Source organism: Gopherus flavomarginatus, chromosome 18 (genome assembly GCF_025201925.1).
Source record: "Gopherus flavomarginatus isolate rGopFla2 chromosome 18, rGopFla2.mat.asm, whole genome shotgun sequence".
NCBI lineage: Eukaryota > Metazoa > Chordata > Testudines > Testudinidae > Gopherus > Gopherus flavomarginatus.
Window position 1 is genome coordinate 6,789,389 of NC_066634.1, and position 15,962 is coordinate 6,805,350.

Below are 15,962 nucleotides of genomic sequence, written 5' to 3' on the forward strand. Positions count from 1 at the left end.
TTCCTTGTTTTGGACAGGCTGCCTGGGGTCGCTACAGGTACTCCATGAGAGCATCACACCCTGGAGAGGACAGTACCAGCCGAAAGACCAGTCTTGGAGTCGTGTAGGTCACAGGCCTGCTCCAGTGGAAGTGTGGGAGTCCTTGGGGTCCAGCCTGGTAAAGTGATCAATCTGAAGAGACTGGTTACAGGGTAGGAATTAGACCAGACCCTGTGGGTTAGTGACAGCTCTGGACCAGAATCCCACCCCTACTCGCTGGCTGGGGTTCCAAGTGCTGGTGCTACACCAGGAATTGGAGGATTGCAAGGCAAATCCAGGGCCAAGACACCAGGGTAGTGGGCATCCTAGTAATAAGATAGAAAAATTGAAAGAGAAGTATGTGAACTAGATGGATGGATGGATGATTTGAAGGCCTCAGGCCTTTGTCTGCAGCCATATTAGGGGAGCAGCAGCCATTAGCTAAGAAGCAGGAAGTCACATCCTCACATTCCATATAAATTACATTAAAACAATGTAATATCAGGCTGTTAAGAAAACTCCCATCCTAATAGCACCCACCATTGCCAAATAAAGAAACAGAACTTAAGATGTTTAAAGAAAACTTACTTTGATAGCATCCGTTCTGTCAAGAAATCACTTATCAATAGTTGTGGTTGTGGACTCCTCATTTCTTTATTGTTTTGTCATTATGGTCCCCACTTCCCTATTATTTATCTGTATGGTCTCTGTCTGGTTCTTTAATTGTTTGTCTGCTACATAATTAATTTTGCTAGATGTAAATTAAGGTGGTGGAGTAGGATGGGTTAGATAATTCTGTTACAATATCTTAGGATTGTTTAGTAAAATTTCAGTATAATGATTGGTTCAGGTATAGCTAAGCAGGACTCAGGTCTCACTATGGAGTCCAAGGAGGAGACCAGCAGAGAAAGAACAGAAAAATAAGACCAAGGAAAGACCTGGAAGAAGAAGAAGAAGATCTCACCTCCAAGACACAGCCTAAGATCAAAGCTGCTAAGAATCCTGTGCACGACCATGACATGCAACCAGAATCCAAACGAGACTGACCTTGCCTGGCAAACAGGGAAAGTCTGCCTGCCTAATCAGGATTGGTGAGCATGGCATTATATGTTTAGCCTGTGTAGTCTGCCTAGTAATTGTCAATAAATAGAGGAAAAGAATATTACTGTGTAAGGCTCTTTCAAGGGTGAAAGGCCCTGCAAACCCGCAAAGAGCATGCCCTAAGCCCTAGGAATTGAGTAAGGGGCAGGTGTCTACATTAAGAGGGTTACACCTTGAGCCCTAGGAAGTGGGTAAAAGCGGGTGCCCTAGAATATGCGAGTAACAGAGAATTTTGTGTGGGTAACAGATTGAGCTGTTTGGTTGATGGATGAATGCATTGGCTGGATGGGCTGTTTGGTGGTGGATGGATGGATTATTCATAGACTCATAGACTTTAAGGTCAGAAGGGACCATTATGATCATCTAGTCTGACCTCCTGCACAATGCAGGCCACAGAATCTCACGCATCCACTTCTTTAACAAACCCCTAATCTATGTCTGAGTTACTGAAGTCCTCAAATTGAGGTTTGAAGACCTCAAGCTGCAGAGAATCCTCCAGCAAGTGACCCGGGCCCCATGCTGCAGAGGAAGGTAAAAAGCCTCCAGGGTCTCTGCCAATCTGCCCTGGAGGAAAATTCCTTCCCGACCCCAAATATGGTGATCAGTTAAACCCTGAGCATGTGGGCAAGACTCACCAGCCAGCACCCAGGAAAGAATTCTCTGTAGTAACTCAGATCCCACCCCATCTAACATCCCATCACAGGCCATTGGGCCTATTTACCTGCTAATAATCAAAGATCAATTAATTGCCAAAATTAGGCTATCCAATCATACCATCCCCTCCATAAACTTATCAAGCTTAGTCTTGAAGCCAGATATGTCTTTTTCCCCCACTACTCCCCTTGGAAGGCTGTCCCAGAACTTCACTCCTCTAACGGTTAGAAACCTTTGTCTAATTTCAAGTCTAAACTTCCTAGTGTCCAGTTTATATCCATTTGTTCTTGCGTCCACATTGGTACTAAACTTAAATAATTCCTCTCCCTCCATAATATTAATCCCTCTGATATATTTATAAAGAGCAATCATATCCCCCCTCAACCTTCTTTTGGTTAGGCTAAACAAGCCAAGTTCTTTGAGTCTCCTTTCATAAGACAGGTTTTCCATTCCTTGGATCATCCTCGTAGCCCATGTCTGAACCTGTTCCAGTTTGAATTCATCCTTCTTAAACATGGGACACCAGAAATGCACACAGTATTCCAGATGAGGTCTCACCAGTGCCTTATATAACGGTACTAACACCTCCTTATCTTTGCTGGAAATACCTCGCCTGATGCATCCTAAAACTTCATTTGCTTTTTTAACGGCCATATCACATTGGCGGCTCATAGTCATCCTGTGATCAACCAATACTCCGAGGTCCTTCTCCTCCTCTGTTACTTCCAAGTGATGCGTCCCCAGTTTATAATAGAAATTCTTGTTATTAATCCCTAAATGCATTACCTTGCACTTTTCACTATTAAATTTCATCCTATTACTATTACTCCAGTTTACAAGGTCATCCCGGTCCCTCTCAGCTTTGTATCATCCGCAAACTTTATTAGCACATTCTCACTTTTTGAGCCAAGGTCAGTAATAAAAAGGTTAAATAAGATTGGTCTCAAAACTGATCCCTGAGGAACTCCACTAGGAACCTCCTTCCAGCCTGACAGTTCACCCTTCAGTACGACCCGTTGTAGTCTCCTCTTTAACCAGTTCCTTATCCACCTTTCAGTTTTCATATTGATCCCCATCTTTTCCAATTTAGCTAATAACTCCCCATGTGGAACTGTATCAAATGCCTTACTGAAATCGAGGTAAATTAGATCCACTGCGTTTTCTTTGTCTAAAAAGTCTGTTACCTTCTCAAAGAAGGGGATCAGGTTGGTTTGGCATGATCTACCTTTTGTAAAACCATGTTGTATTTTGTCCCAGTTACCATTGACCTCAATGTCCTTAACTACTTTCGCCTTCAAAAATTTTTCCAAGACCTTGCATACTACAGATGTCAAACTAACAGGCCTGTAGTTACCCGGATCACTTTTTTTCCCTTTCTTAAAGATAGAAACTATGTTAGCAATTCTCCAGTCATATGGTACAACCCCTGAGTTTACTGATTCATTAAAAATTCTTGCTAATGGGTTTGCAATTTCGTTGGCTTGCTGGTGGGTGGATGGATGGATGACCAATGGATTTGTAGTTTGAAAGATGGATGGATGGACTGTTTGGTTGATGGATGAGTTAGCTGATGGATGGATGAATGGGCTGTTTGGTGGTGGGTGGATGACCAATGGATAGGTTGGGTGAAGGATGGATAGGATGGATGGATGACTTGGTTGACTGGTGGATGGATGGGCTGTTTGGATGATCAATGGATACGCTGGGTAAAAGATGGATGGATGTACTGTTTGGTTGGTGGATGAGTTAGCTGACGGATGGATGAAAGGAGTGACTGATTGATTATATTGCAGCTGGCACTTTCCTCCTGCTCCATCACCCAAGGGTTGTGTTCGGTGCTCACGCTAATTTTTCTTTCATTTTTCTCTAAGCAGATGTTCTTGTTGACATTCATCTTCTCACAGATGGGGCAGGTGTCTTGGCCACACAGATACATAGGGACATTAAAGAGTGAGCGCCAATCATTCCACACCACTTGCTTCCCCATACCAATATCCTGACGGGTGACTTGCCTGAAGACCCAGACTCGAGAGTCATTACGTATGGTCCTGAATACCCCTTCCAAGAGATCCTGCAAGTGGTGGGCATCCTTCAAGACCAGGCAGGGGCTCAAGCAAGAGGAGAAGTTTGTGAAGAAGATGAAGCAGCTCTTCCAGCTTGTTCTCAATCTGCAGGAGGTTGCAATAGTGGCTGTAGCTTTAGCCCAAGGCACAGGTCTCTGGGGAGCTGCTCTCAGTCTGGGCCTTGTCAAGGGCAGGGCTTAATTTGTGCCAGAGCTTGCCAGCGCTGAGCCCCAGCACCTCTAGGCTTGGACATTCCTAGGCCCGACACTAGGCTTCCTGCATCAGTTATGAATGTAAAAAAATTGCTTGAGCCTCGGAACCTCTTTCATTATAAGTTAAGCACTGAATCCAGCAGGACCGAGACAGGGCTGATCTCGTTCTGGTCAGGGCTGATCAACTACCACTCGGGGTGCAGGCTGGGCTTCAAACTGGTGCTGACTTTTCAGCCACGCTGGAGAACTTTTCTACCATATGGCTCAGCTCACATCATCTGGAGCTCAGCCTCAGACAGGTGGTTTTCCAGCTCCTCCTGATTGGCGCCTTAGCACATAGACTGCAGCAGAGCAGCCACCGGTGTGTATGAATTAGCAAGGCTGGGGGATATCTGTGGGCATAGGCGCTGACTCCGTGGGTGCTCCGGGGCTGGGGCACCCACAGGGAAAAATTGGTAGGTGCTCTGCACCCCGGCAGCACCTCACCCCTCCGCCCCAGCTCACCTCCATCTCTTCCCAAGCATGCCACGTGCCCGCTTTTTCCCCCTGGCTCCCTGCACTTGCACCACGAAACAGCTGTGGGCAGGGAGAGGGAAGAGTTGGGGCGGGGACTTTGGGGAAGGGTTGGAATGGGGGCAGGGCAGGGGCGGAAGAGGTGAGCACCGACCGGCGCTGGGAAACATTTACGCCAAAACGATCTTTAAATTTAAACTAAATTGCAGATTGTTTTAAAAAAATCTGTTTTTTTCCAAAAAATAAAATGAATGTTCATCAAGTCCTTTGGTTTTAGTCATAGATAATTAGACGCATATTAACCCCCCCCATAGCCCAGCCCCCTTCCCCCACTGGAGGAGGCTGGGGGGGCGGAGGGGGCAGAGAGGAGCCGGGGAATCCAACCCCTCCCCCCCACAGGCTGAGCCACGCTCTGGAGGTCACACCTAGTGTGGCCGCTCTGTGCTCTGGGAGGCCTCTCTATGGTCGCCCGGCAACCACAGCACTTCCGGCCTCTATGGTTCCCCCCCCATGTCCAGTCTGGTAGCGGCCTGCCGCGCCTCCTCTCCGCTCTAGGCCGCTCACTCTATGGTCGATAACCGCCAGGACCCGGAAGTGGCTCTGCGGCGGAAACGGGGCGGCGATGCGGTTCCGGGTCACGGAGGGAAGTGGTCCGGCGGGTCACGGAAGGGCCCCGAGGAGGTGAGTGAGGCCCCGCCCCGACCCCCGCAGGGCCCCGACCCCGCCCCGCTCACGGAGCCCTCCCCCCACCCTCAGTCAGGGGCCTTCTGTCCCCTGGGGCCCCGCCCACCGCGTCCCTAAGCCCCGCCCCTCGCCTGGCCTGAGCCCCGCCCCTCACCTGAGCCGCGCGCTTCTCCGCTTAACGGGCGGGAGCCGGGACGCCTGGGTTCGCTCCCCGGCTCTGGGGGAGGGGCGGAGCCGGGACTCCTGGGTTCTCTCCCCGGCTCTGGGGGAGGGGCGGAGCCGGGAGCCGGGACTCCTGGGTTCTCTCCCCGGCTCTGGGAGGGGGGGCGGAGCCGGGACTCCTGGGTTCTCTCCCCGGCTCTGGGAGGGGGGGCGGAGCCGGGACTCCTGGGTTCTCTCCCCGGCTCTGGGAGGGGGGGCGGAGCCGGGACTCCTGGGTTCTCTCCCCGGCTCTGGGAGTGGAGGCGGGAGCCGGGACTCCTGGGTTCTCTCCCCGGCTCTGGGAGGGGGGGGCGGAGCCGGGACTCCTGGGTTCTCTCCCCGGCTCTGGGAGGGGGGGCGGAGCCGGGACTCCTGGGTTCTCTCCCCGGCTCTGGGGAGGGGGGGCGGAGCCGGGACTCCTGGGTTCGCTCCCCGGCTCTGGGAGTGGGGGCGGAGCCGGGACTCCTGGGTTCTCTCCCCGGCTCTGGGGGAGGGGCGGAGCCGGGACTCCTGGGTTCTCTCCCCGGCTCTGGGGGAGGGGCGGAGCCGGGACTCCTGGGTTCTCTCCCCGGCTCTGGGAGGGGGGGCGGAGCCGGGACTCCTGGGTTCTCTCCCCGGCTCTGGGAGGGGGGGCGGAGCCGGGACTCCTGGGTTCGCTCCCCGGCTCTGGGAGGGGGGGCGGAGCCGGGACTCCTGGGTTCTCTCCCCAGCTCTGGGGGAGGGGCGGAGCCGGGACTCCTGGGTTCGCTCCCCGGCTCTGGGAGTGGAGGCGGGAGCCGGGACTCCTGGGTTCTCTCCCCGGCTCTGGGAGTGGAGGCGGGAGCCGGGACTCCTGGGTTCGCTCCCCGGCTCTGGGAGTGGGGGCGGAGCCGGGACTCCTGGGTTCGCTCCCCGGCTCTGGGAGGGGGGGCGGAGCCGGGACTCCTGGGTTCTCTCCCCGGCTCTGGGAGTGGAGGCGGGAGCCGGGACTCCTGGGTTCGCTCCCCGGCTCTGGGAGTGGAGGCGGGAGCCGGGACTCCTGGGTTCGCTCCCCGGCTCTGGGAGTGGAGGCGGGAGCCGGGACTCCTGGGTTCGCTCCCCGGCTCTGGGAGTGGAGGCGGGAGCCGGGACTCCTGGGTTCGCTCCCCGGCTCTGGGAGTGGAGGCGGGAGCCGGGACTCCTGGGTTCGCTCCCCGGCTCTGGGAGGGGAGGCGGGAGCCGGGACTCCTGGGTTCTCTCCCCGGCTCTGGGGGAGGGGCGGAGCCGGGACTCCTGGGTTCTCTCCCCGGCTCTGGGAGGGGGGGCGGAGCCGGGACTCCTGGGTTCTCTCCCCGGCTCTGGGAGGGGGGGCGGAGCCGGGACTCCTGGGTTCTCTCCCCGGCTCTGGGAGTGGGGGCGGAGCCGGGACTCCTGGGTTCTCTCCCCGGCTCTGGGAGTGGGGGCGGAGCCGGGACTCCTGGGTTCTCTCCCCGGCTCTGGGAGTGGAGGCGGGAGCCGGGACTCCTGGGTTCGCTCCCCGGCTCTGGGAGTGGGGGCGGAGCCGGGACTCCTGGGTTCTATCCCCGGCTCTGGGAGGGGGGGCGGAGCCGGGACTCCTGGGTTCTCTCCCCAGCTCTGGGAGTGGGGGCGGGAGCCGGGACTCCTGGGTTCTCTCCCCAGCTCTGGGAGTGGGGGCGGAGCCGGGACTCCTGGGTTCTCTCCCCGGCTCTGGGAGTGGAGGCGGGAGCCGGGACTCCTGGGTTCGCTCCCCGGCTCTGGGAGTGGGGGCGGAGCCGGGACTCCTGGGTTCGCTCCCCGGCTCTGGGAGTGGGGGCGGAGCCGGGACTCCTGGGTTCGCTCCCCGGCTCTGGGAGTGGGGGCGGGAGCCGGGACTCCTGGGTTCGCTCCCCGGCTCTGGGAGTGGAGGCGGGAGCCGGGACTCCTGGGTTCGCTCCCCGGCTCTGGGAGGGGGGGCGGGAGCCGGGACTCCTGGGTTCGCTCCCCGGCTCTGGGAGTGGAGGTGGGAGCCGGGACTCCTGGGTTCGCTCCCCGGCTCTGGGAGGGGAGGCGGGAGCCGGGACTCCTGGGTTCGCTCCCCGGCTCTGGAAGTGGAGGCGGGAGCCGGGACTCCTGGGTTCTCTCCCCGGCTCTGGGGGAGGGGCGGAGCCGGGACTCCTGGGTTCTCTCCCTGGCTCTGGGAGGGGGGGCGGAGCCGGGACTCCTGGGTTCTCTCCCCGGCTCTGGGGGAGGGGCGGAGCCGGGACTCCTGGGTTCTCTCCCCGGCTCTGGGAGGAGGGGCGGAGCCGGGACTCCTGGGTTCTCTCCCCGGCTCTGGGAGGGGAGGTGGGAGCCGGGACTCCTGGGTTCTCTCCCCGGCTCTGGGAGGGGAGGTGGGAGCCGGGACTCCTGGGTTCTCTCCCCGGCTCTGGGAGTGGGGGCGGAGCCGGGACTCCTGGGTTCTCTCCCCGGCTCTGGGAGTGGAGGCGGGAGCCGGGACTCCTGGGTTCGCTCCCCGGCTCTGGGAGTGGAGGCGGGAGCCGGGACTCCTGGGTTCTCTCCCCGGCTCTGGGAGTGGAGGCGGGAGCCGGGACTCCTGGGTTCGCTCCCCGGCTCTGGGAGTGGAGGCGGGAGCCGGGACTCCTGGGTTCGCTCCCCGGCTCTGGGAGGCGGGGCGGGAGCCGGGACTCCTGGGTTCTCTCCCCGGCTCTGGGAGGCGGGGCGGGAGCCGGGACTCCTGGGTTCTCTCCCCGGCTCTGGGAGGGGGGGCGGAGCCGGGACTCCTGGGTTCTCTCCCCGGCTCTGGGAGGGGAGGCGGGAGCCGGGACTCCTGGGTTCGCTCCCCTGCTCTGGGAGTGGGGGCGGAGCCGGGACTCCTGGGTTCTATCCCCGGCTCTGGGAGGGGGGGCGGGAGCCGGGACTCCTGGGTTCTGTCCCTGGCTCTGGGAGGGGGGGCGGGAGCCGGGACTCCTGGGTTCTCTCCCCGGCTCTGGGGAAGGGGCGGGAGCCGGGACTCCTGGGTTCGCTCCCCGGCTCTGGGAGGGGGGCTGGGAGCCAGGACTCCTGGGTTCTCTCCCCAGCTCTGGGTGGGGGAGGGGTTCTCTCCTCGTTCCCCTCTGCGTGGGGATGGTGATTCCCGACCCCCAGTTGAGAACCCCTGCTTTATGCCATTTTAGCAAGAACCTAAGGGAAGGAAGAAAGTTTTAACCCAGTAGTTAGGATTCTCACCTGGTATGTGAGAGACTCATGTTCTGTTCCCCCTAAGCACCCGGCTGCAGAGTCAGTCTCACTCTTTCTGACCCCAGTGACTCTTTAGACAGAAGAGAGGACATGCGAGAGAGAGCACACGAGCGTGACTGCATAGTATAGTGGTTAGAGCACTCGCCCGGCGGTGGAAGACCCAGGATTCAGTTCTCCTGCTCCAATGACACTTTAATTATTATGTAATTATAATTCAAGCCCACCCCTGTGGTTGCTTTGTGTGAACTCGCCTGAGAGGCCCAGTCTGGTCGGCAGCTTCTGAACCTGCTTACCAGATCAGGACCCACACGTGATTAAGGCAGGCAAACAGCTATCCTCCCCAGTCTGTGAGTCACTGAGCTCTAGGCAGGAGAGGGGCATCCGGACACCTGGCACGGGGCTGTTGTGTGCATCCCTAGAGGCAGAAACAATAGGCACCTAGGTGCTGTGTGAGTTTAGGCATCATAGGGTTTGCTGGGGGAGGGGGAGTTCATCGCACTGATGCTGAAACCAGGACTTGGGCACCTAAAATAGGAACTTTGGCACCTAACTGTTGTGCCTTCAGGCCTCACCCTCTCTGAGCCTTACTTACGCCATCTTTACAATGGGAATATTGACACTTTGTAAAATGCCTTGAGATCTGTGGATGAGCAGTTCCATAGAAGAGCTCTGTGTAGCTTGTAAGCTTGTCTCTCCACCAACAGAAGTTGGTCCAATAAAGGATGTTACCTCACCTACCTTGCCTCTTGTATGTAAGAGCTAGGTGTTGTTATCTACAGCGGAAGAGGGATTATCTGTGCGGGAAAGTTTTACCAGTTAAACTGGTGTACTTGTACTAGAATATTTAAACTTCTACTGTGATACTGGTATAAGTCCCATGGGGACGCTCTGATTCTGGTGTACGAGTGCTTCCTTTTGGTTAACTTAAACCCCTTCCAAAGCAACATAAACTAACCCCAAACAAGGCCCTCTCACATTGACACCTGCAGCGCTTTGCTTGCATAATACTAATACCTCCCTCTTATCTACTGCTTTTAACCCAGTCTCAAAGCACTTTACAAAGGAAGTCAGTATCATCCCCCATCTGGGGGTGGGGGGAATTGTCATGCCTAAGGTGACCCAGCAGGGCAGAGCCAGGAATAGAACCCAAGTGTCCTGAGTCCCAATGTCTCTCCCCTAGACCCCACAGCCCGCTCTACCAGCCAAGCGCTCCTAGCGTAGGTGCAGTGTATCCTAGCCAAACTGTGCTGGCCTATATCAGACGAGCGTCCATCCAGAGAGTTAGATCAGTAAAACTCTAGCACTTCAAACTCCCACCGGAGCCCATAGCAGTGTAACTAAGCTAAGGGTTGGTACTGGTACTAGCCACCCCCTACCCAGCAGTCACTCCAGGTGCAGCCCTTTCAGATCCCTCTCCTTTCTACACCTTGCTCACCCCTTCCCACAACCACCCTTGCTCTTCCAACGCTCCTGTCCGTGCTTTGTGTGGTGGCCCCGTGAGGAGGAGAAGCGCTTAGGGTGGTAGGCTGAGAGTGGGGCTGCTTGGGCTAGAGGCGGCTGTGCTATTTAGATTCATGGCATTTAAGGCCAGAAGTGACCCCAGATCATCTAGTCTGATATCACAAGGCACTGACAACCACCAGCAGCTGATGTTCCTTGTCTCTCTCTCTGTGTTTCAGGTTTTGCATGAAATACGTCCCCACAGCCCTGCTCAAAGCAGCATCTCATGACGTTTCCATTCCCCCAGGCTGCTCCATATGGCACTGATGTGTACCCAGCCCTTTGGTGAGCCCTGAGCGCTCCCCCCACCTTTGGCACGGAGATACTTACCCCTCCACCACCCACTCTGCTCAGAACGAAGCAGCCATGGCTGAGGCCGTCCATTACATCCACCTCCAGAACTTCAGCAAGTCCCTGCTGGAGACGCTGAACGGGCAGCGCCTGGGTGGGCACTTCTGTGACGTAACCGTGCACATCCACGAGGCCACCCTGCGGGCCCACCGGTGCGTGCTGGCTGCCGGCAGCCCCTTCTTCCACGACAAGCTGCTGCTGGGCTACTCAGAGATCGAGGTGCCTGCCGTGGTGCCCAGCCAGGTGGTGCAGCAGCTGGTGGAGTTCATGTACAGCGGCTCCCTGGTGGTGGCCCAGTCTGAGGCCTTGCAGATCCTGACAGCTGCCTCCATCCTCCAGATCAAGACAGTCATCGATGAGTGCACCCAGATCATCTCCCAGAGCCGCAGCCCCAAGCCGCCCGCCGCTGCCCCATCTGTGCCCCTCACCGTTCCCAGGCCGCTGGCCGTTAAGCCCCAGGAACAAATCAAGGAGAGCCCAGGCGCTGTCAGTCTCCCAGCCTCCCGGCCCAGCGAGATGGAGCCCCCCAGCACTGCCCAGCTGGAGACCCCCAAGCTGCTGTGTGCCTCGGAGGTGCGATACAAGCTCCGTGACCTGCTCTCCTCCCAGCAGAGGCAGCTGGGGGAGGCCAGGGAGAGGGCAGCGTCCGAGGGGGAACTGGTAGCTGCTGGCAGCGACGGTGAGGGGCCGTATGGCGGGCTGCACCCAGCCGAGGCTCAGCCCAGCTGCCACAGCCGCAAGCAGCGCCAGCCGGTGCGACTCCAGCTTTCCGATGCCTTGCCTGTCATCATCAAGGACGAGGAGGAGGAAGAGGAAGATGAGGAGGAGGAGGAGGGCGGGGGAAAGCTGAGCTGCTTCGGGGAATGTGGCGGGGGAGACTTCTCCAGCTGCAGCGAGACCAAAGACACTGGGGGCGGGAGCGGCGGAGGTGGAGCGGGCAGGAAGGACGGCGTCCAGCTAGACTACCCCGCCGTGGAGGGGCAAGATTTCTTTGGCGGGCAGGACGTCTTCTCCGAGTCCTTCATCCCGGCCTGGCAGAGCGAGGAGGGCGGCCAGGGGGTGGCCCGGGAGGGCGAGAAGTTCCGCACCGATTGCAGCCTGGAAGCCTCCAACATGAGGACGCTGGCTGGAGACTTCAAGCCAGCTCCGGCCAGCTTCCCGGCCCAGGCGCCCGAGCCCCGCAGCCTAGCATTCATCTCCTCCCTGGGCATCCAGCGGGAGCTGAAAGCCGAGGTCAGCGCCGCTGGACCCAGCACCACCACCACCACCAGCATCTTCCAGTTCCACCTGCCGCAGCCCGGCGTGGCCCAGAGCTTCTACAGCGTCCAGCAGGAGGTCGGCGCTGCCAACATGGTACAGCTCAGCCCCGGCACCATGGTGACTGGCTCCCTGCACGGCGAGCAGGCCCAGCGCCCGGGGCCTTCCCGCTGCTCCGAGCCCTCCTACCAGTGCAGCCACTGCCAGAAGACCTTCAGCTCCCGCAAGAACTACACCAAGCACATGTTCATCCACTCAGGTGAGGGGGCAAGTGGGCATGGGGCGCTGGGGACAGATACCCTTTACTCCGTCCCTGGCTGATATAAGCCACAGGGTGAATTCTTTCTCTGTGATTGGCTGGAAGAGCCTCAGCAGGGGTGGCAACAGAGGCTCAGCCAATGAACAGCCTCCTGTTCTCCCGCTCTGGGTGGTGCCGGGGCACTCATGGAGAGCGACTGTGATGTCCGCCCTCGCGGTTGACATCCCCAGGGTTGAACCAGGGGCCTCCTAAGCTGGGGTCATGTGGTGCAGTGTAGGAGAGCGTTCAATCACTGTGTGTGCAGAAGAAGCAGAGGGCTTTTGCTATCTGATCTGGATCACCTTGGTGACTCTCCACCACTCCGTCCCATTTGGCTGAGGTTCTCTGCCCCAGGTTCTCCCCTCTGGCCAGGGCTCTACTCTGTCCCCTCCTGGAGAGTCTGCCCCAGCAGTGAGACAATCCCCACCTCCATCCCCTGTGGCTGAGAGCCAGTCTGCCCTTGGCCAGAGCATGCTGACCACCTCTCGTTCACCCCAGCTGGGGTCACACACAGCTGTGTAGAAAGGGGATCTCTCCTCCCTTCTCCAGGACAGCAGGCCTCTGGGATTGGGATGCCCAGGGTGAGTGAAGGGTCTCCCCAGAGCTGTAGAGAGAGAGACCCATCTGCTCCCAGGGGGGAAATCCACCTATATACAGAGGCCAGTTTCCAATGGATGGTCCATTTCTTCCCCAGAAGCTGTCAGCTAGGAAGCTGGGATTTGAGGGGTGGGGGGCAGTGCGTCAGGACTGGGGATGAGCCCTAGGAAGCCAGGATGGAGGTGGGAGGATCAAGGTCGGGGTGGGATGTGAGGGCTGGGGCTCTGCCATAGAAATCTGGGACCAAGAGGTGTCAGGTCCAGTGCTGGGCACTAGAAAGCCAGAATCAGGGGGTGTCAGGGCTGGGGCTGAGCCAGGGGTATCTGGGAAGCTGATCTGCTACAGATGATGTGGTCTGGACTCACTGACCCTGGAGCTCCCTTCCAGTCCTACGTCCTCCTGTGCTGCTGTCTTGCAGGCGAGAAGCCCCACCAGTGCAGCATCTGCTGGCGCTCCTTCTCGCTGCGGGACTACCTGCTGAAGCACATGGTGACGCACACGGGCGTGCGGGCCTTCCAGTGCTCCATCTGCTGCAAGCGCTTCACCCAGAAAAGCTCCCTCAACGTCCACATGCGCACGCACCGCCCAGAGCGCTTCCAGTGCTGTATCTGCAACAAGTACTTCTCCCACCGCACCCTGCTCGAGCGCCACGTGGCCACCCACACCGCTTGGAAAGCCGGCGAGCCTGACGTGGCCGGGGGCGCCTGGAAGGAGAAGCCTGACCCGGGAGAGGGCGCCAGCGTCGCCGCCTGGAAAGGGGACCCAGCCGCCGAGGGCGCCATGGCATCGTGGAAAGGGGACCCAGCCGCCGAGGGCGCCATGGCGTCGTGGAAAGGGGACCCGGGCGGGGAAGGCACCATCGTGGCCTGGAAGGGGGACTCTGTTGCAGAGGGGGCTCTCCCCACCCAGCCTGCGTGGAAAGGGGACCCTGCTGGAGATGGCACCATGCCAGCCCACACAGCCTAAGAGAGGGGCCTGGCTGGAGTGGGCACAGGTAAAGAGGGGACCAAAGTAAGCCCATCTCAGCCCAGCCAGCCTGGAAAGGGTCCCAGGCCCAGCACAACCCGTGTGCCCTGGAAAGAGAAGCCACTCAGCTCGGAGAGGCATCTGGGGTGCCAGTTACTTTCCTGATGCTCCCCACCCCAGCCGGTACGACGTGCACTCAGGACCGACTGGCTTGGGCAAGTCCCGTTTTGATCTCCAAGGTGAGTTCTCTCTGCGGGCTCAACTCCCTTCTGAGCCTCTCAATGGGCCATGCCCTGTGGACACTCCCTCCTCCCAGTCACACCGGTTGGGAGCGGTACCATCATCTCCGGCAGACCATCTCTGAGCCAGGTGACATCATGGGTAGAAACCAACGGAAACCCTAGCAGTGACCAAAGAGTCTGTCCGGGTCCCGGGGGAAGGGACAGAAAGGAACTGCACAGCCGTGGAGCCCCTAAACCTTCCTTTGTGAGCAGTTGTTCCTCCATCTTCAGGAGTTCAGAGGTGGATCAGAGATCTAGCTACTCACTGGCTACAGAATCCCTCACTTGCCATCAGCGTTCTCCAGCAGCCCTCATCATTGCAAAGAGGAACTTCCCGACGTCTGCCTGAGTCTGCGGACAGCCTGAAAGAGGCCCTGGGAGAGGCACATACTACCCCGTTGGTTATTAACCGTGAAACTTAACAATGACCCTTTAAATGTCAGCATCACTAACTGCTGCTCTCTCAGTAGTTTTAGCAGCAACATCCAGCTAACGTATTTGTCCCACGATGCCAAACAATTCCCCAATTCTGAAATCTCCCCACTCACTCCCCCATTGCCCCCTAAGAACGTGTATAAGACAGGGTTTGAAGAGCAGTGGGGCACAGAAAATTTAAGGGCAGAGTATCTACAGTTCAATATAAAATAAATAACACACTGACAAGGCACTGATTGCGCTGATGAAGGGGTTGCCAGCAGCCGGTGAACCCCTCCTTCTGTCTAAATATATTGCACCCATAAGTCATACCTGAGAACACTTAAATGGAAGGAGATTAGAGAGCAGAAGTGGGTGACATTTTTTAACTGAACCTTTTTTCAGTGTCAAATGCAGATTTGGCAATGCCGAAAAGTTTCACAAATTCGTGTTGGTTTTGCCAAATGGTTTTGAGGGGAAAAAAAATAAAAATAACATTCTGAAGAAATCAAAATGTTTCATTCGGACTTTTCTGGGAGGGAAGGGGGAGATCGTTTTGGTTTTTCAATTTGAAATCTCCGAATTTTATTTTTTTTAAAATAAAAATGCTCAAAACAAAACATATCCCTTTTTTTGGTTCAAAATGACTTGTTTCAGAATTTCCTTTTATTTTAAAAAAAGGTCAAATGCTCAAAATCAAGCCAAAATATTTAGATATTTTATTTCAAAATTACTTTGTGTTTAGAAAGGTCCTTTAATTTTACTTTTTCAAAGTAAATAAAGGTTTAAAATACTCAAAATGTTTCAACCCCAAATGAATTTTTTTTACTTTGACTTGCTGAAAATTTTCCTTTTCAGTCCAACCCGAAATGTTTTTTTTCCCAATTTTTAAGATCACCAAGGAACCAAAAAGACCTGTTCTTAGTCCCACAAGATTAAAAAGTCACTTTCTTCTGTTTTCCCAGTGTCCATTCATTCATGCATTCTCCTGCTGGTGGAGCACAGAGTGAACACATTGGATCATCCATTTCCAAAGAGCCCAGCTTCCTGCCAATGTTGTGTCATGCTGTATATTAAGGCTGAGGTGGGCAAGGTTGTAAGCCATGACCTTCCTCCAGCATGTGTGAGGCTGATCATGAGGTCTTCTCCATCTAGCTTTTGTTGGATCATGCATAAAGCTGGTTGGCTGGTATTGACTCCGATATACTGAGCAGATGGCCAAGCCACCTGAGTCACTTGGGAAGACATTGGAGGCCGGCTGGGCTCAACACTTGACATCTTCGTTCATAATGTGATAAAACCATCATATGCCTTCAATACCCAGCATCCCCTCTGCAGTAATCAACAGTTCTGTAGCTGATCTATTTCAGTTCCTGTTGTGTTGCCATGAAGGCCTCGTTCATGCACTGCTCCAGGCAGAGAGACCTTGGCCGGACTTGAACTTTTCCAAGCTCCTGGGGTAAAGATCTCACACACCTATATTCTGCCTCAGTCACTACAAGAGGACATTGACTGGGGCACAACAATTTAGGCTGCTGCTGATTGGGGTCTGGGAACGAGTCCCCTCTACCATAGAAACCCTGGGGGAACCCCCACTTAGCATCACAGAGGTCAAGGCCAGAAGGGACCATTAGATCATCTCTCTAACCTTCTCTAT

At 56.4% G+C, this 15,962-nt stretch overlaps 1 protein-coding gene across 4 annotated transcripts; it reads left to right on the forward strand.

Annotated features, from left to right (window-relative positions):
- The first annotated feature begins 4,926 nt into the window (after positions 1–4,926).
- ZBTB45 (zinc finger and BTB domain containing 45) lies at positions 4,927–15,263 on the forward strand. 4 transcript variants are annotated; one of them, XM_050927596.1, is made up of 3 exons: positions 4,927–5,242; positions 10,321–12,008; positions 13,063–15,263. In XM_050927596.1, the coding sequence occupies exons 2-3, from the start codon at positions 10,508–10,510 to the stop codon at positions 13,608–13,610; spliced, it is 2,049 nt and encodes a 682-aa protein (XP_050783553.1). In that variant the 5' UTR covers positions 4,927–5,242; positions 10,321–10,507; the 3' UTR covers positions 13,611–15,263. The 4 variants fall into 4 exon arrangements, with proteins under 4 accessions (XP_050783553.1, XP_050783556.1, XP_050783554.1 ...); XM_050927599.1 differs by lacking the exon at positions 4,927–5,242 and adding an exon at positions 8,463–8,632; XM_050927597.1 differs by lacking the exon at positions 4,927–5,242 and adding an exon at positions 8,639–8,844.
- Positions 15,264–15,962: the final 699 nt, after the last annotated feature.

Bases quoted from the DNA above. Each gene is read 5' to 3' on its own strand.
- ZBTB45 (XM_050927596.1), top strand. From the start codon at position 10,508: ATGGCTGAGGCCGTCCATTACATCCACCTCCAGAACTTCAGCAAGTCC. The intron at 12,009-13,062 runs GTGAGGGGGCAA...GCTGTCTTGCAG, and splicing joins GCACATGTTCATCCACTCAG to GCGAGAAGCCCCACCAGTGC.